The 20,671-nt window shown below is 40.8% G+C and overlaps 1 protein-coding gene across 1 annotated transcript; it reads right to left on the bottom strand.

The window, feature by feature from the left end:
- Nucleotides 1–5,074: 5,074 nt before the first annotated feature.
- LOC143332564 (serine/threonine-protein kinase 35-like) lies at nt 5,075–16,392 on the bottom strand. The gene is made up of 3 exons (XM_076750170.1): nt 15,712–16,392; nt 13,608–14,337; nt 5,075–8,526 (listed from the first exon to the last, which is right to left on the bottom strand). The coding sequence occupies exons 1-2, from the start codon at nt 16,202–16,204 to the stop codon at nt 13,619–13,621; spliced, it is 1,212 nt and encodes a 403-aa protein (XP_076606285.1). The 5' UTR covers nt 16,205–16,392; the 3' UTR covers nt 5,075–8,526; nt 13,608–13,618.
- Nucleotides 16,393–20,671: the final 4,279 nt, after the last annotated feature.

The raw sequence follows: 20,671 nt of genomic DNA, 5'->3' as shown, positions 1-20,671 counted from the left end.
CTTTACTTGAGTATTTCTGTTTTGTCCAACATTTGACTTTCTGTCCACTATATTTAAATTAGAAATATTGTACTACTGTTTCTACTCCACTATTTACCAGACAACAGTATGAGCTAAAATCAGCTCCACATCAATCAGCTTCAACATTAAAATGTTAATACAACAGTAATGACTGTCCAGTGGTATAACATGTATCAATGTATCTCTGACAGAGGCCATTCTATTGCACAATGAGTACATACTCATTGTACGACATTATACTCACTCATACATACACAATATATGAAACTTGGCTGATAATACTGTACAAAAGTGGTATTGCTACTTTAACTTACATAAAAGATTGGAATACTTCTTCCACTGCTGCTGATGTCCTCAATAAAGGGACAAAAGGTAATTGCATGATTGACTCGACTGCTCAGATGTTTCTTTGACATGTGTTTACTTATTTCATTTCATTCTTTCAGGTGCATCAGAGCTTCCATTGCTTGCACACCAACACAGATGTTTCACTTCTACTGCCTGATTTGACCTCTTGTATGGGCGTGTACAGACTGAGCTTGATTGACGTCTCTCTGAGTCTCCATTAGTTTGGCTGCACCTGAGTGAGAGTAGTTACACTTTTAGCATTCTTATTGGTCATGATGTTCACATAAATTTATATGTGGTAGTACAGACATCCCGTCACTTGGTGGCACTGTTGAATATGTTTTGGCCTCAGATGGCATGAACAGTTTCCTAAGCTTTCAGTTGTCAGCACCAACGGCAGCACAAGTGGTGACTGGTGATGTTGTGTTTCTCTTATTGTTACAAACCCACTGTGCAGACCAAACCAACAGTGAATGTATCCAACTAACAGGTAGTGTGTGTGTGTGTGTGTGTGTGTGTGTGTGTGTGTGTGTGTGTGTGTGTGTGTGTGTGTGTGTGTATGTGCAAAGTCTGATACATCTTAGAGCTCCATTGCTGTCCAAAAACTAATAAAACACACTAATGAGCCACACTGTTGTACTGGATGACATGTTCTTCATTACCATGAACACACACATTGTAGTAGTAGAACCAACGGGCTCAGGACTGAGAGCCACAGACAGACTGGGGAAGTGAGAAAGTATTGAGAGATGGACTCACACTCTGTTGGCTTTGGTCCTTTTAATGGGATTTGATGAGAATAAGAAAAGTGCAGAATATTACCAGCCTCACCTTTTAAGGATGTTATATAATATGATCAGAAATCCAATAAATATTAGGGAATGTGATCGGTAATCACTATTATTATGCAAAGTATTGTCCTCTCTATCTTTATTAGAATGTTTTTGTGGTTGTAACTGTATGGAATTCACATGCTGACACCTCTACAGTCACATTCACACAGTGAGACAATGACACAGTTGTTCCTATCTGGCTAATTGATTGGCTACTTTGGCATCAGTGACTGGTTGATCACTTATGAGCTCTTCAGCTGTGTTCAGTGTGATATTAGCTGAATAGTATTTGGTGAAATGAAGATAATCCACTCAAGCTCAACCTAATACTACACTGCTCAATGATTAACTCAAGTCTTGAAGGATGACATGGAGGATTTGGACAACTTAATTACACTACACAGTGGAAACAGCGGTGTCCGGTGCAGGTATAGTAGGATGAATAGACTACCAATTGTTATGTGTTTTGCTGTATTGTATGTACATCTCTGAATTCATATTAAAACAGCCACAGCATTTTGTTCTTTCACATTGCCAGAGAAAGTGATCTTTTTCTCATTCACATCAATACGTCTTCTGCTCAGTGGTTAAACGGGTCAGTGACATCCATTTGGGCTGACCTGCTTTGAGTGGCTGCAGTGAACCTCAGTCTCACTGAGGTAGTGAGGGACATTTCCAGTACAACAGGAAGGGAAGTGAATATAGTTGTTGTTTCCTACTGTTACAGCTCCAGGAGACATACATAGAGAAACACATCAATAATACAGCATCTGCACTGCAGATTCACAAACAGAGGGATCCTGCGTTTGCTGACTGACTGACAATGTTTGACATTCCAACAGGGAGTCCTTTCAGGGCTGGGAAAGTCTGAGGGGGGATGAGTGTGCTCTTGTTGGTGGTTAATTACACAGGTCACGGCTTGTCAACTCCAGATTGTGTTCAGCTCCAAAACAGAGACCGGGTACAGCTCACGGTCAAACTGCAGAGAACAATGTATGTCCATGTAGACCTGTATGGAGTCTGGGGTGTACCAACAGAATAATTACAGACTTTTTTTTTTTTTTTTTTTTTTTTTACTGTGATCAATTAATAAAGCAATTACAATTGATGAATTACATCTGAATTTCATTTTACATTAAAAACTCACAGTAAATGAAGTAATTAATGCCATTATGTTTGGTAATAATTATTTTATTTCACCATTCTGTTTATCAATGAGGAATTCATGAATTAATTTTAAGATAATTTAAAGGCTTTAAAAATGTACCTTTATCTTAAGTTATATTCCATTTTACTGTGTCTGCCGAAAATATTCCTGACATTCATGAGTCTGACAGTCACACTGAGAGCTGTCCAAGCAGAGCTCTCGCTGCAGTTCTGTGGGATGAAACTCACAGAATTTATTTTTCCGTGGAACACTGCTCACACATCTTTTAAAAGGAATACATTTCAAACAAAAGGGAACATTAGACTCTGAATTGATTGAAGTTATTTAAGTTATGAAAATGTCTATAATTAGTCTGGTGTCGCTGGATACATATGACTGGTCTCATCTTTTCTACGTTACTTCAGTTTATTTGCAGTACAATGTGTGGATTTTTGAAATGGCACATAATCCAGAGGTATCAGAGGCCATGATTAATGCATGAGATGATCACCTTAAATCACCTCCTTCACATGTCAAACACTCAGGACAACTTCAATGGGCCATGCTGTGTGTTTCAGTCAGGTGTGCTGATTAGTAATGAAGTGTGTGTAGCTCTGAGTCTCTCCTGACTGGTTTTACACAGAGAACTGTGATTATTTGTCAGTGTAGATTTACATCATCTCTGCACATTTGTCCGCCCTCCTCTCTAAGAACGCATGATCTGATATTTCAGATTACATTCGAGGCCTGTGTTATGCAGGAATGCACTGAATTGCCTTGAGCAAAAAGTCCTCCTGAAGGTCTCATAAGCATTTTCACAATGCTGCATCAGACACTGAAACTGGTTTCCATCAAGGCTTCAGCTGGCCCTGTCCCCGACCCTTACCACATTATGGAGAAGTCTAACCCTCACCCTTCAACAAAAACTACAAGAAAAATACAAAAACACAACAAATAGATGGTATCTCCTTTCCTGGTAACCGTGGTGAGGAGACATGACAGCAGAGGTTTCGAACAGTGACAATATTATCTTAATTAATGCACAAACTAGCAACATTTTAACAGTCAGTCACTCAGTGCAGTCATTCTGGGATGAAGAACAACGAAAACATCTTTCCACATCGAAATAAACAAAGGAGCCAAAGTGTGTTTGCCCTCACAGGGTAGGTCTTCCATCAGTTTGACCTGTGAGGCAGTGACAACATCTGCAAACACACCACATCGTTGATTCATATAAGAATGCCCCGACCTCAGTAAAATACATTCAACCTCAAACATTTGTGCAATTATTTCTTTTCTAATGGTAAAAGGAGCATAGCTTCTCCTCTGAAAGTCCTTTCCGTGACCACATGAAACTATGGAAATATTATACGGATGATGTTTTACTGATTTTTGAAGGACCTCTTAATGTTTTATTGCAGTTTATGAATACCTCAGTTTTTGCCATGAACATTTGAAGTTCTCCGTTCATTGTGACCAAATGAGTTTTGTTGAATGGGAGGATGGAGCACCAGTAACTGACCAGTACAGGAAACAAACAGATAAAGGCTCTCTCCCACATGGAAAATCGTTTCACTCACTCCACTTGAAAAAGGCCTCCCTGATAAGAAATTTAGCTGTATTCAACAAATAGCATCCATGTGGCATGTGGGAAAAACACAGGAGCACCTGAACTAAAGTAGTCCAGTGGCAATGCATTCCAGGGTCACACTGTTGTACCTTCATTACCATCAACACACATACTGTGGTTTCCTTTGACTCAGTTGCACACATACACCATCCTGCTGGCCCAAAAACTCACTTGGGCAACAAATGTGGATTAATTTCACCTCTGAAAACAGTCCCCAACAAATGCACTACTTGCTTCAGTTTGAGTAATGTTTGCTAAAAATTACAGTGGCCAAACAGTTTAAGAAACTATAGACCATTTTCAAAGATGAAACTATGTATTTGTGGCCTTTTGCAGATTATTAATAGCAGATTTGTGTCTTTGGGTGGAACCAGTGGACTTCAGGCTGATTCATTGTGGATGAGGAAAGTTTCCCAGTTTTATGACTTGCAAGCATTCATGAATAGACTTTGTTCACATGAAGACTAAAATGCTGTGCACTGACAAGGTAACAACACCTCCATTCAATTCTGGATTCAGCTGGGTGATGTTCTTTGGTTGATGTGAGGCATTCATGATTTTTTAGTTGTTGGCATGAATGTCTTTTACATGTTGGAATCTTGTAATTCTAATAACTCCGATGTGGCCTGAACGCAGCATGAGTGCCACACAGAGGAGGGAAATCAGGAAGTATTGAGCTGGACTAACACATGGCTGGTTTTGGTCTTTTCATGAGATTTGTTGACAATTTGAAAAATATAAAATAATGATGGTATAATAATGACTTGTGCTTGGATTGTAGCTGTATTTTAAGACATTGAAACTATGTGTGAGGGCCAACACACCTTGATCTTATATTTCTGCTCTACTTGCCTCTTTAAGCAGTAAAGCAGCAGCCATTAACAGGTGTCAGTAAACAAGTGTGAAGAATCATCAGCTTTGTGTCAGTAATTCCCATTTGGCCAGACCATGAGGGCACAGGGAAGGCGAAACAGGCACACCCAGTTAAGTGTCATGGAAACAACATGCTTATGATTTCCTTCTCTCTATCTTTGTTAAATTCCCTCCCACCAACCCTTCAGTCATTGTCACACAAATGTTAAACATTCACAGAGATTAGAGGTATTTCCAACCTTTATTGAAACAGAGCCCTGATATGTACAAATTCAACAATAAAAAAACAACAAAAACCATGTTTTCATTTAAGCAAATGGCTTTAGTAACATGTACAACCAAGGACTGTAGAGTCTGTTGAAATAAAGGGTCAAGCCATCTGAACACAACAGGGTCCAGTTATATAGGACAGTTCTTGTCAGGGCGAGAAGCAGAGGACTCAAACAAAACCAGCCAGGCCTGGATTGTTCCACAGTCTATCCAGGGAGGCAGAGTTGCATAGAAGAGTGTTGCATGTAAAACAAGTGACCTATTAATCATTAGTTGAACACGGTTTCCCCGCACACATTTACAGGTACATTACTCCAACTCCAAAGGAAACCATCCAGAGGCAGCTGCATGGACATGGAGAATATTTTAAGGGTTTGCTTACATCTCTTGATATTTCAAATACATTCATCTAAATTAAAGTAAAAGAAAAGCTATTCCTCAGAAATCAGAATAAATCTTAAGAATAAAACAGTGTGTAAGCTGATCATCTCAAGCTTGGCTCTACCATTAGCTTATTCCCGGTTCAAGATTATCATTTCAACCCCACACAATCAAATGTTCATACATTAGTGAAACGAAGGTGAGGAACTGAGGTACATTTTTCAATGAAGCTCAAAACATTAAGCACAGTACACCGTGGTCTATGTTGAGCTAAAGGCGTGTAAACATCTGGATCAATGTAAACCCATTTCCTACTGACATGGACAGTCAAGCAACCAATGGAAGTCAGAAGCTGTGTCACTTATTCCAAAGCGTTATGATGCATTTACAATCCAAGGAAAACTGCACACACCCAACACACACCGTGATGACATGAAAAACAAAGCTGCTGCTTTGAAATGTGTCTGGGTCTGTTTCTAACTGAGGAATGTCTTTGTTGGAAAGATGAAACAATGGCTCAATGAAGAAAAGGTGAAAATGTGCAGAAACGTGAGGTAGCACAATTAAAAAGAAACAGGATTCTCTTAAATCATTCAGGGTCCCAGTTAAGTTCAACATATGACAGACTTCAGGAAACTTTCCGCTTCCGCATTAGGACCTTTGGTTTAAGGGCAAAAATACCAACAGAGTTACAATATTGAGCTGCGGGTCACTGTACAAATGTTTCAAAATGTCTTGACACTCAATATTTTTCACATTCCACGTTTAATCGCAGGCACAGTTATGTGTCACAAAGGCCCGTGACTGATTTTTACATTAAGAGTGATCATTTCTCAACAAGAAACAAATCTGATCTGTCACAGTTTCGACCCTATAATGGCGTCAAACTGTGTAAAACAACCGCTTTGCTGCTTTTACGTGGATGGCACGTCAAGTCTTCAGTTCCCTTTAAAAACATGGTTTTAATCAACAAGCAAATGGTCCACAGTAAAAACACTGATTCATGTCTTATTCCAAATGATCACCTGGACATTTCTGAAAAACATATTTTTCTTGTGGGCACAAATTACATTTATCAGTCCTCGTCCATAATTAGACTCGTCCAGACCACGTACCCTGACCATGTATTTGGAGTGCCAAACCAAAGGAAAATAAAGCAGCTGATCTTGAGCCAAATTTTTTACCTGACTAGCAATTCCAAGGCACCATAGGTATAAAGATTTAGATTACAATGGAAATCAAAGTGTCCATGATGCCAAATGTTTTGTCCTCAGTGGGTTTCTAGTCAAAGGCAAAGAGTGGGTAAGATAGCATGGGCGTGTGAAAAGCTGGCATGTGACCTGATATGCTCCTCATTAAAATAACATTCACTCTATCCCATGTGTCTAGTTTGGGGCATGTTTATGCTTTTCTTTTCAACACAGTTTAGCACAATAATGTATTGATAAGAGATGTTTTCACATTTCTGTTTGTAAAGAGTGTAAATAAAATGCCAACTTTTTATGACCAAAAGTGATAGAAAACAAGTATTAACAACACAAAAATCAGGTCCCAAAATTTAATTCTGCTTAAATTTGACCTGGGCTTTACTTTCCACTTTACAGCGAAACGCAGTCTGTTGACTACGTTTCACTGAAGATTTGTAAATGGAGGGAATGTCCGCAACACCAGTGTGCACTTTAGAAAGGTGGCAGAGTAAAGAGGTTTGTTAGGGTGTGTTAATGATGCCAAAAAGCATCTGAAAAATGGCTGTGGAAGTAAAGGGTGACGCTGTGTGGAAAGGGCAGGTTTTCATGAACGTTTTCAGTGTGGCTGAGGTTCCACATAAACCCTAAAATTCCAGTACGACAGTAAAATAAGGAAAACAAAACCCAGGCTGAAAATATCTAAAACCACCCAGTGGCTAATCGGGTTGTTACTGTGAGATTCTTAAAGTCTGACAACCATCACACATTCTGCTCTACTGTTTATACTAGGAAACGATCACTTCAGAAGCTTTGGATGCATCAGAACATTGCAGGCAATGCTGTGAATCTATGCATGACCACTTCATGACAGTACTGGACTTAAACGATTTCTGCAAGTACTTAATTCACTGGATTGCCAGAAAATTGACTATCATGGTATATATTGATATCGCAATACAAAATGACATACCACCACAATGGACTTCACACATATAACCCTATAACTCCTATGTAGCAGACCTGAATGTAAACAAACAGACGTCTGGAGAATTTCAAAGCCAACAACAGGAAAAAGGGTGGTGACGCTGTTTTCTGTCACATGAAGCCATCAAATCTCACTGGGGCAACACATGGCAATGATGTTTACTAGATCACTGCTGCAACGACAGGAAATAGACCAACACAAGACAGGTAAGCATGTGGAGGCAATCCTAACTGCCAGTGAAGTGAAATATCTTAGGCAAGACCAGACTGACGTTTGCAACAAAATAATAGAAAGTGAAAGACATGAAGCGAGAGGTTTCCAGCAGCAGTGTGATCTGATGTCACAGTGTTTTGTTTTCATCAAATATTATCAAAGTGTCAGACCACTGGAGACAATCACCCTGTGAACACACTCACACTCACACACACACACACACACATATATATATTTCTACTGTAAACGAATGCCTCACCTTAACTTAAATTTAGAGTCAAACACTGCGATGTCCTCTGTGTCCTTGGCACAGAGTCACTGTTTCATGTTTCCTGATGGGAAGTTCTCCAGACCTCTATTTGATGGAGGCATAGCTACGTCTGTTTAACCAAGCTTCCCACTAAGCAGTAGACATAATGTTGCTTGCTTCATTGTAATATTCAGGGCAAGACAAACATTCTCTATCAGAACTGACAGATGACTTCACTGTAAACAAATTCAAAGAAAGCAAAAACATTTCAGCACTGAAACTGAACAGCATTCAACAGCTTTCCTTTGCTTGTCCCATATCTTCACAGTCTTCAGATTAAAACAGGGAGACCCTCGCTGATGTAGCAGCTCCAGAGAGAAACACGAGTCTGCAGAGAAACGCAAGAAAAATAACGTTTAGTGTTTAAGAAAACAAGTCTGTTAAAAGCAAAAGGCACAAAACTGAGATTTTCCATTTTGTCTAAGGACACGGCAGCCAGAGAGAACTTGTATGATCACCTGCGTGACCTGGTTTCTCTGAGTAACCTGTTTTTGTGCATTTGTAAACATCGCGTGTCGTTGCCTGTAAATAAGAAACAAGCTGGACATGCTGGGCAGCATGTGGTCCTCAGTGACACATCAAGACATCTACCAGCCAGATGAGCATTAATGGCACCGAGGTTAATGTTTCTTATGACGCGTGACCTTTCCTCGAGCACTAACATCATGCCAATTTGGATAATCAATTAATTATTTACGTCATTTTTGTCAGTTGCAGAGATTTTCTGCTTTTGTCTTAAATAACTTTAAACTGAATCTTTTGGTTTAGTGTCACTTGGACAAAAAACGGATACGATAGCATCACTTTGGGAAATTTGAAAGTGCATTTTGCATATTTTCTGACATTTTTAGACCAAACAAATAAGTGACAAATTTAGAATATCAATGCCAAGTTTAGCAATACTAAAAGCAAACCTTAGCTGCAGCCCTAAAACACACCCAAGCTCTTTAGAAGAGGATTTATGTCCTTATTTTGGACACTGACTTTCAATGACTTCTCAAAAGATATGACCCAGACTGTTCATTGTTTGCACATTTCTTTATTCTGCTACTGCACACGTCAGACAGCGTCCTTGATAAGATGCTTTCTCAGGAACATGTGGTACATGTAGTTACATCATGAACAGAACTAGGAAGGTGTGTTTAGCCGCTTTGGTTTTGTATTCATGTGTTATTGTTTACTTTGTTTGTTTAAGGACCACAAAGGACAGAGGTTTTAAGTTGTGATAGCATTATCTTATTTCAGTCACCAAGTCAACTGATCAATTCCCACACCACCACTTGCAATTTTGCACACAAGATCTTCATTAATCCAGTGGACAAAGTGCTATGAAATGTGCCGAGCACATTCTTGCTGCACAGAGAATAAAATCCTTTGAGTTTAGTGTCCTTTTCCTGTCACAACATCCTCTGACGTTTTTAGCCTCACTACTGGGCAGTGGGCACGGTGTAAGAAACGAGGAGTAGTGGACAACAACGCTTGTACTGGCTGTAAGTGATGCTTTCCACGTTTGTCTGTGTCACTTGTTGATATTGTAAGCTCAAATACTTTAGTGCAGCTCCCCTGACAGATCTTTATTTCCTAGCAAAACATCTGTCATCAGCTCTGTTACAAACAAACTGTTTTCCTTTGAGGAGACACTGAAGCCTCCTTGAGGATTTCACCCAACAGCCAGCTGCCAACTGGTAAGATGTGTGGCATAGAGACATCTGTGGAGATGTTAGTAATACTCCACGAATCTGATTTGAAACACAGTCTTACTGTGCAGCAGTGAGCACATGAAATTTGCAGCAGTCTATGTACACGGTGGTGTGCTGAGTCAGCGCAGCAATGCCACATTGCATCTCTGACTCTGACAGCAATGCCCACTGCAGAGTGTCCTGCCTGCTGGACGGACAGACAGAGCTAATGCAAGAAAGACAGCAGCACACATAAAAACATCTCAAGGGATATGCCAAAATAACTGAATGACTATGGATACTGATACCTCTAGCAACCATAAATGAAGCCGACACAATAAAACACAGTGAAGCCGGTCACTCAGTGTGGTGAAACTGATGCCTGAGGTGTGGTGGGACAGACCATCAGGAGGTTTTTACTGAGGGCACAGGCCTGCTGTCAATCACACTGACAGGACAGCTGACTCCATGGCCACTAACACTTGCAAATATTCTGGGAGGTCCTGTGCTCCACCTCACATCAACACAATAATGCCAATATGTTTTGACAGCGTGTCAGTGTGTAAAGCGATGTGTTGAGGATTATCATCAGCCATTGTGCAGCAGTGAGGAGCCTTTGGTGAATCCTCCAGCACAAACAAGCCTTTGTTAAATCTGACCAGCAGCACCATGTGAGAGAACTGGTGTGTTTTACGATGAGCAGCAACTTGGCATGGATACAGTTTGAGCCAACATACTGTTACATAACTGACTTAAAAGGGTTCAGGCAGGGATTTAGAGCTTTATCCTCCAGCTCTTAGAGACAACATGTTTTAATGGCTTGTGCTGACTTGTCAGTTTTATGTAGAATGGAAATTTGGCTGACAGATGCAAAGGTTACTTTGTTCAAATGGGCCCCGGTTCAAAACTATAAAGATTTATCATCTTAAATAATTGATACGATATCAGTGAAAGATTAACTGGGGGGGTGTGGCTCCTGAAATTAATGTAACCAGCTAGAGATGATCAGCTAGAGAGATGACGTCTTACTGTGTTGTTGTTGTTGTTGTTGGAACTACAGGAACACTAGCTCTGATTGTACAGTGGTGTTACAGAGCGGACGGTGCACCCTCATAAAGGATCTTTGGATGCATACAGACACCAGCTCAGAGAGAGCACACAAACAGTGGCCAGGTTGAATTTGGGCCGGTTCTTAAGTTACTCGTGGAATTAAAGATAAAGCTGATCGCTGATTGGATCTGCCACTGATGGTCATTTTAATCAATGACGCGCCGGTCAGCACTGGCTGCAAATGAGAAGCTGCTAGCGAAAGTTTTGTACTACTGTTTGCTAATGACCTCACAGCAGTGTGCACAAATACATTCACACACGCTCACTATCTGCAAGCAGTGTGCTGTGCAGTGTAGAGCCTGGCGGTCACCAGCTGGCTGAGGCAGACAAACACTGTACATTATAGTAAAGAAGGGGTCGGTTTTTCACTGACTTTATTGTAGCTATTCATTAAAATAATCGATCAGCCCCGATACCGATACTTCGGATCAGCTTGGAGCATCTGTTAACATTGGTGTACCTTCATGTTCTACAATGTATTGTTTACTGTTTGTTAACAATCAAACACTGTATCTATACAACAAAGCAATGAGTCCAGTTATCCATAAGAACAATGCTGAATTCAGACTACACAGTATGTTTGCCTTAAAATGGCTGCTGTGTCAGATCCATAGACTGTATAAAATGACAGACAGCCTCTTGCCATCGCCATCTTGGTGGTGCCTGACTCCACCTAATGTGCAGCTACTCCAAAAACGGGCAAAGAGGTGGAGTGTGGCTGGAGCTGAGGTGAGCTGAATAAAGCCTGGTTGCTGTAAACTAGCGGCTAGCTGTCACTCAAAGCAGCCATGTCTAGAATTATGCAGAACTTTAAACTGGAATACAATTTGAACAAGTGAATAAACAAATTCAGCTCCTGTATAGGTGAATGGGGGATGATGAACGGGGACATTTTCTTTAACACACACACACACACACACACACACAAAAAAAACTAAACTAAACTAAACCAGTTTTTGGAACAGGCTCTAAACATGTTTAATTCTGTTGCAGAGCTGGTCTTTTTAATATGGGGATGGGGACTGGAGTTGAATCTGTCTGATCCTTTAAGTTCCCTAATCAATCTACTTAGATTTACCTTTTGACATTTCTAAGTACATAATTTTATCCATTTGTAATTATTGTTAATCACTTGTTGGCAGAGAGGGCAGAAACACTACACCACCCTGCTGGTCTTCACCAACAGCAAGACACAATTTGCAAGCCAATCTCCAGTGTCTGTGGTGTTTTTTCTCTACCACACAATCTTTGGCTGAGTACAGATCACTTGTCATGTAACTTGCATTATTAAACTACAACTGATTAATTTGCTGCCAGTAATGTTTGTCATTTCAAGCGGTGAAGATGATTGCCCCATGGCTAACAGTAAGAATCCGGCTAATGTTAGCTAAAAGAAAAGAGCATGAAGAGGTAAAAGGTTTCACAAGAGATCTGTCATTGTTTAAGTTAGTTTAACATTGTTGCTTGGCATTATTATTTTTCAGGTGCTGTTCAAGACTCTTACATCAGTAAGGTCTGTAAACACAGCACTGCGTGTGTGCTACCAGTTCCGATTAGTTGACACACTGTTAAGTATTCATCTTTAAATAAAACTCAGATATGTACCATGTGAATATACCGGCCTATTTAAGCTCACTGCAGTCACAAAGACACAAAACAAATATCTAGCTCAGTCTTTGGTGAGCATGTGAGGAGCTGATTGGGGGATGGAAGACAGGATAAATGGGGGGGGGGGGCTGACAGGCAGAAAGTAGAGCAAGAGAGGGAAGGTCAGCTGGGGTGTTTGCAGCTCCTTCTCCTGCCCTTCTCACATAATATGCACTCCTACCCATCCCCCACATGAGCAAGGTACATGACATAAGAGCAAACAAAGGCAAAATGTATGATACAATGTCTTTCTCACACACACAAGAAAGGAACTAGGGGCTCACCATCGCATGTTCTAATGTAACTATCAAAACAAAGGGAGGAGCCTGTTCGTGCTCACTCGGCCTCTTTAAAACCCAGGCGTTTGTGCGCTGATGGATCTGTGGCCCCGGGGCCAGGGGGAGGATGGGGCTTTAGTTGCATAAGAGGTGTCCTGTTAGCTCCAGCACAACAGACACACACACGCTTATCCAGGAGTCATCCAGTCATTGGAGGTACTACATGTGTACTCTGGGCAAGACACTAACAGCAGCCCCACCCTGCTCTTAACCAGCTACTCATGCACATAAGTAAACTTCACTGAACAAGCCACAACACGTCACACCGCAAACGTCATGTACTGCATCCGGCTGACAGTCATCAAAGTATAGGCCTGAACAGACCAGACGACAAAGACTGATATGAAGGTGGAGCATTTAAATCCCTCACATTTGTCACTTAAGCCATTATGAATTCACATTAGTCTCACGTAGTCAGGCACGCGGAAATACAATTTCCCTGAGGACGTGTCCCTTCTCGTGAATACACTTGTCATCTTCCTCTTGTCCCTACATGTCTTAGATGACATGGCACTGAAGGGCTACATACAAATGCCATGTCCACAGTGGAGATGCAGCAATCCATAAACAAAACAGCACATTAAAAAGGTCAAAGAAGTCAGGGGGTGTTTATGTAAAGATAAAGGTATATGTACCTGGTTGAGGGTCATGCAGCACACATAACCTTGTCCATCCTGGCCTGCAGCTCAAAAGCATTTGGCCGGTCCTGAGGGTTGACAGCAAGCATGTCCTGCAGCAGCTTCTTCACGCCATCGGACATGCATGACCTGCGTTTCTGTGGGATGTTCAGTACCATCTTTGGATTCTCTAACAGTGCCTCACCCACCGGCACAATGTCTGCTCCTTGTCTCACGTATGTACCCAGCAGCTCCCGCTTAGACTCTGCATCAATGAAAGTAATTCTTTCCAACATGGCCCAGATGATGATCCCTAGGGCAAAAATGTCAGCCTTGGCTGTGTAGTGGCCCTCCCATACCTCAGGAGCCATAAAGAAGTCTGAGCCACATGTTGATGACAACCAAAACTTGTTGACATTGACATTTTTGTTCTTGTCTTCGCCTTCTTTACCCTCAGTGGTGTCTCCTAAACCCGCACAAACTTTACTCAGGCCAAAGTCGGCCACCTTGAGAACTGGAGTCCCTGACTTCTCGGAGATGAGGATATTGTCAGGTTTGAGGTCTCTGTGGACAATGTTGTTTTCATGCAGGAAAGCAACAGCACTGGTCAGCTGGAGCATAAAGCTGTTGTTGGTCTGTGAGTTGGGCCGCCGAGACAGGATGAACTGGTTGAGGTCACCGCCTTCGCAGAACTCCATGACGAACCAGAGGTAGCAAGGCTCCTCTGGAGGACCAATCACTCTCTCACCTGCAACAGAGTCATTCACACAGAGATGCAATGATAGACCATTCTCCAAGAGGAGACATGTGCAAAGAAATGATAGATATGTTGGAAAAACCAAAACATAGGTATCGTAAGAAAAGATCAATGATTTGTCAGAACAGGCAGCCAGCTATGGATTAGATTTTAATGAATCAGTGTAACATATGATATGTGAAATTGAAATTGGTACCTATCTGACCGATTCCAATGTGACTGAATGTGTCCTATGTCTCGTTATCAGGGTCCTTCTTGTAAAGCTTATGTGTGGGTGAATTCCAACAGGCTTAGTGAAACTTTGTGGGACCATGTCCATGGGGACATGCTTCGGGATTTCTTTGAGGTTATCAGCTAAAACAACGTGCCAGACTGAATGTTAAGAGTTAAGTATTCATCCTTAATGACCCACTGTAAGCCACACGATTGAGAGCTGTGCCCATTATTCATAGAAGGTCTACTTATGTTACTAAAACCACTCCAAACAGGCCACTGAGGCGCAGATTTCAAATGCTTTGACAGATCAAGTAGCACTATGATGGAGGGGGTACACGGTCACACAACTACACACTCACTGGTGGTTTGAAGTGTGAGTAGAGATTAATCACCCTCTCTTTCACAATATTCCCATAAAGTGATTTATCATGACAAAACGTGTTTTAGATGAGCAAAGCAGACTGGCACAAAACGTGAATACAGGGCTTACAAATAAGACAAAAGGTGAATGTAGATTTGGCAAAAGTGCAATGATTGTCAAAGGAATGTGCAGAATAACTCTGTGACTACAGCCAACACAGCAGACTCCATTTTAGTGAGTCTGAGCCTCAGGAGCTCCCTCACAAAATCTACCCATCCCCCAGCGAGTCTGCATCATGGCGACAACAACAATTCTTCTTCAAGGGGGATTTGGGAAGACAAAGCTAACCCTGCGAGCTACACCTTACAAGCGTTCATTTTTCTATCGGCCCATTGAAATCCACCCACAGGTCGGCACAACAAACAGCTACACAAAACGCAACACCGCCTAATTTAACCCCCCGTTCTGTTTGCTAGATCAAATATCCAGCATGGTGAAATTGTGTTAATAACACTGACCGAAACACTTTACTGATCCTAATTATTAATTTATTGAAAAAGACCCCAGCATGACCATACACAGTAAATAAATCAGTGCCTAAACTGCGTTAAAAATCTTACAATTTAATACTGGGCTGGACTTACGGGATGACCCCCAAAAGTAATTGGTGCAACACACACGTCTGTGAGGTGGAATTAATGGCTTTTCCAAACGCACCTCTGATCTCTGCTACAGTGACTCAGCTCAAACAGCTGCTGGAGGGACGCTGGAGAACTCCAGAGGCTCACCTTTTAGTGAAGTCTCCACCAGACGCAGGTACTGTTTGGACCGTTTGTTCCCGTGACTCATTTTCTGGGCCATGCCGTTCTTCTGCAGCACACACTCTTCCAGCTGAACCACGTTTTGGTGCCGTTTCTCCAGACTTGCCAGCGCCCAGAACTCCTGCAGGGCGAGCTCAACGTTTTCCGGCGCGTCGCATCGCAGTTTCTTCACGGCAACTTTAGCACCGGACCTCCGGGCCACCGCCTCGTACACCACGCCGTATGTGCCCCTTCCCACCTCCCGTAGAAGGCTGTATCGGGGGGCCATGACCCTCTGCTCCAGGTTGTTCTGCTTGAAGAGGCCGGTGTCCCCCTTCATGACACGGTCTTCTTCCGTGTTTCCCACGCTGAGACCCCGCAGCACATTGGACTCGTCGGCTCGTGCTCCGGTTTGTTGTCTGCGGCACGCTCGCGCGCTCCTTGTGCGTCTCCGCCAGTTGTCACCACCAACTGTATCCATATGTCCCCGTGATTCCTTCACGAATCAAATATTAAATACAAAAATGTCCACATGTTGTAAATATCAGCAGTGCTCGTTCGTTTCTTCACTCTCCCTTATTTGAATGGGGAACAGAGACAAGAAACTGACTCGACACTGTAGGCTATAAGGGGGAGGAGGAAAAGCGGAAGAAGAGATCAGTAAATTTCGAGAATGTATAAGACAATATCCGGTCAAGGCCCTCAAAATAAAACATGTAACGTTTTTCTTATAAAGTATGTTAAACTAGGCAGGTAATGTGTGATCCTTTTAATCTTATGAAGTGTTTGCTCATTACACGTTTTAATCAGCATTCCGCATTGCCAGAGCTACACTGTACGGACCAATTACAGATCAGGGAAGCCACCTCTTTCAAATAGCTATGACTTCCTCATACAGGCCTAAAGACTTTTGTGCTTTGCCTAATGCTTAGGCATTACTGTGCTTCTTTAAAATTGTTGTATTTAACTTACTTTTATGCATTCCCTCTTGTGTATTTTTTTTATTTTTATTTTTATTTTTTTTACATATATTTTACTCTTTTATTCTGGGTTTTATTTTCCATCTCGTGTTAGGAATTGTCAGTTTCATCCTTGTTCTATTTTACTTTTACTATCATAATCAAGTGGGTTTCATTCTCCATTTATTTTGCATTATTTTTTTGTCCCTGTTTTTATGTTAAGTCTTTTCTATGCGAAGCACTCATTTTAGCAGATAAGTGATAAGCTGTATAGTTACACACCCAACAATACAAATAGTACAATGAAATAACCCACATTATTTTACTAACTCCTCTTTAGATTGCGCCATATTTTGAATACGTATTGCTGTCTTCTAAACATCAACTCATATTTATCCATTTTATTCAAATTTAGTACTTTTATTTCAGATCGCAAAAATATCTACACTTCCGGCCTATTTCGGCCTCCATGTTGGCGCTTGACGCCAGTCAAAGGACTGCAGAGTTCAGATGTACCATTGCGAAAGAACACGGGGTGTTAAATACGTTTGATCAACAAAAATAAATCCAGGTTATCTGTGTTCTGGTCAACATACCATGGTTGGTAACACTATCTTCACCAAATAAATCTAAATTTAAATTGTTTTGCAACTTACAGAAATGTTGTACAGTACTGGGTTTAATACCTCCCTCCCCCCATCAGTTTTCGACAAATGGTTTCTTCCCCCAGCAGTTGTCAAGCATGGTAGTTCACGTGTGCGCGTCGCTTCATAGTGAGGTCACATGTTGGAGCACGCTGGGTGGAGGCCAGACAAGACCACTTCAATCATTACTGCAATCACAACATAACCTAACAAAGTTTTTATTTATTGATTTGAAAAAAAATAAATAAATAAATAAAAAATGAGGCTTTATTCATTTTTTGTTTTCACTCTTTAACTAATTAAGTGTATATCACCTGACTGAAGTGTTTCACTTTGGAAATGGATTTTCAATTGTTAGGATTCATTGTAAGTTTATTTCATTTCCATTCATTTCTATATCTATGAGTGAATACTAAAAATTAACATAGTGAATAAGTTTTTTTTTTTTTTTTTGCCTGACATAGTTTTGATCTTTGATGTTTTTCACATTATTCTAAACAGGTCTTCATCCATTCATTGTTCATTCATCCTTTCATTTACTCAGTGAGATCATGTGCGAAGAAAATATTTGTGGAAAATATACTATAGTGGAGTGGATCAACACATTTTGGGGATATAATGCTATTGCTTAGTTTACTTTATTAGGATATATACAATCTCCAAGTTTCATATATATATGGTGCTTAAAGAAAAGCATGAAATTGGCATCTTTCCCAATGTGCAAGCTCTGATGGGACAAAAGAATCCTTACCTTGAATAATAGTTTAGAAGTCTGATGAGGTCTATAGAAGACACTTTCAGACTTGGCTTCTATCGGCTAAAAGTATGCTGCAAAGTAAAGTATATTTTTTTCACTGTTAATATACTTTTTCCACAGTATAGTTAAGTCTGTAAATAAAGTGTCATTGTCTGTTTTATATCCAGTTTTCAAGAAGTAAACTATCTTTTTTAATGTTGTGAAGGTGTTTCAGGACCCCACTGGCTGGATGGCTGGGTTAGTTAGCATGACAAAGTATGCACATTTGATCTAGCCTTCTTTAACTGGCCAAACATTTTCTTTTAGACAGTGAAGACACAGTGAAAGAAGAGAGACATATATAATATTATGAAGAGGACCTGGATGCAGAGGAGTGGCCTCCAAGCTAAGCCAGGTGGAGTGAAGGTCATTTCTCAACCAAAAAAGGAACTGGGACCACTTGGAGAACAAAGAACAGTCAAGGGCAGTAAATTATGCTCTGTTAACACAATTAAGCAGTGTTTGTGTATTATGTAACTTACTGATATATCAAATGAATAATAGCCTTTATTATGGTGACATCACATCTCAGTATAAATTAAAGGGTCAAAGGACTCTGCCTTTGTAACCTTGTCTCATTCAGCTTCGTGAGCACAAAAGAGGATGACTTTTTTTCCTCGACATCGATTGAACCACATGAAGAATTCAAGAACAACTTAAGATTTGAACCACAGCTCCTAACAATTCAAACAGTCTTGATTGAATCTAACATGATAGGAAATCATAGTGAAACTTTATTTTAGATAGATGCAGGACAAGCTGTGCTCCTAAATCATCAGTCTGGATTTAACTCAGCATTATAGACTCCAAAACATGTGCAATGAATGACCTCTTATATATGTTAAAACTTGAAACTTCTGTTTTCACATTTTTGTCTTTGAATTCAAACACGTCTGTGCATACAGCTTGCGCTCGTGCCTACAAGAGCTCCATCTAGTGGCGCTTTGTAATAAACGCCTCTGCATATTTGGATAAAGGCAGGCCACAATCTCCAAGACACACATACATACACACACACACAGTTGATCTCTGTGACAGTTGCAAAAATACCCACACACTGCTGTCTCGTGCCTGGTATTTTTTTATGAGGACATGGTTTCAGTCACCTGAGGACCATGTGTGGTCTGTGTGTCAAGCAGGAAAACCTTCAATAAGAAACAACACTAAATAATACAAGCTCATTAGATCATCCATTGGAGCTGTTACGTCTTTATCGTGTGTGCCCTAAGTCTGGAAATAGACGTACACAGAAGATTATCCAGATGAAAACTATATATCATTTACATCATATTACCTTCATACTGCTGACAACACAGATATTTGTAATAACTCATTACTATGGAGAAGCAATGAAATATCTTGTGTTTCAACACTTGACCAATGAGAGTCCTAGTTGAGTCTCAGATTAGTTGTCTCCATCCACAGGTCAACAGCTGGCTTTGGGTCAAATGTCTCTGTGGTCATCTTTGATGTACATGAGATGAGATCTGTACTTGGTTTTTATAATGTTGAGTGAGGTGTGTTGTGAGAATCCCTTCTCACATGCTGCACTGCTCAAAGGCAGCGTAAGAGACAATTTAACCTCCTTGCTGACAATCTGGATTGCTTGTATTTACCATTTAGACTAAACCATACACAGAGGACCAGTCTTTTTCCTGCTTGCTTTGAGTGTATCCATTCTCTCACAGTGAAGTCTCGGTCAGTCCTCAGATCCATCAAAGAGCAGCCAACAAAATCAGCAGACTGCAACTTTGCTCTTAACTTCCCCCTGATAGTTTGTGCAATGCTCTGCATTACCTGTGTTTCCCCTTCACGTGAATAATATGTACCTCTGACATTCACTCACCTTCACTAAAGCAAAATCCTCAGCTTAGGAGGACATGGACATGTATGTTTAGCCTTATGTGCACCCCTGCATACAGTATATTACATATAAACCACATCTTGGAATACTGCCTGGTCCCAGCCATGTCATGTATCAGTGTTGTAAATTGAGAAAACGCACATTTGTTTGGGAATATGTACCTTTGACACACAGCATAAACTGAAATAATTAAGGTCTAGATTGTCACACAACTATGTTTTGGCTTCTCTACAAGAAAGAGGTCTGGGTAATTAAGATCATTTCCAGCGATATTGTGCTGTAGAGATGTTTGTTCCAGAAACAAACAAACAAAAAAAATTCACAATCCAACTGACACACAGTGGACCTGAAGCAGGTAACACTGAGAGCAAATCTGCATATAAATGGCACACAAGGAAAAATGTAGCAACCACTGTATAGAAGGGTTGTATAAAATGCTGGTGGTCTTGTGTAGTGAAAAAAAATGAAGAAAAGTTAGAAAAAACGGCCGTGGATGCACTCCTGGGTGGCAAGGAGAGGACAGTATGGGCATCAAACATGTCTTCTGTTTCACTGTCCCACCTGAGAGCAGCAACTTCAGCATCCCTCCTCCTTTTCTTCACCATGTTTGTCACCTGACTGCAGTCTGGAGAGAGCACTTCATTGGTCAATGCTAACACACCATGGGAGATATTACACTAGGCAT

Source organism: Chaetodon auriga, chromosome 2 (genome assembly GCF_051107435.1).
Source record: "Chaetodon auriga isolate fChaAug3 chromosome 2, fChaAug3.hap1, whole genome shotgun sequence".
Taxonomy (NCBI): Eukaryota; Metazoa; Chordata; class Actinopteri; order Chaetodontiformes; family Chaetodontidae; genus Chaetodon; species Chaetodon auriga.
This window is presented reverse-complemented; position numbering and strand designations above follow the sequence as displayed.

What these genes read in the sequence shown, in the direction of transcription:
- LOC143332564 (XM_076750170.1), bottom strand. Translation starts at nt 16,204, where the DNA reads ATGGATACAGTTGGTGGTGACAACTGGCGGAGACGCACAAGGAGCGCG. An exon ending in GGTGGAGACTTCACTAAAAG is followed by an intron (nt 14,338 to 15,711) that starts GTGAGCCTCTGG and finishes ACTCTGTTGCAG; the next exon opens with GTGAGAGAGTGATTGGTCCT.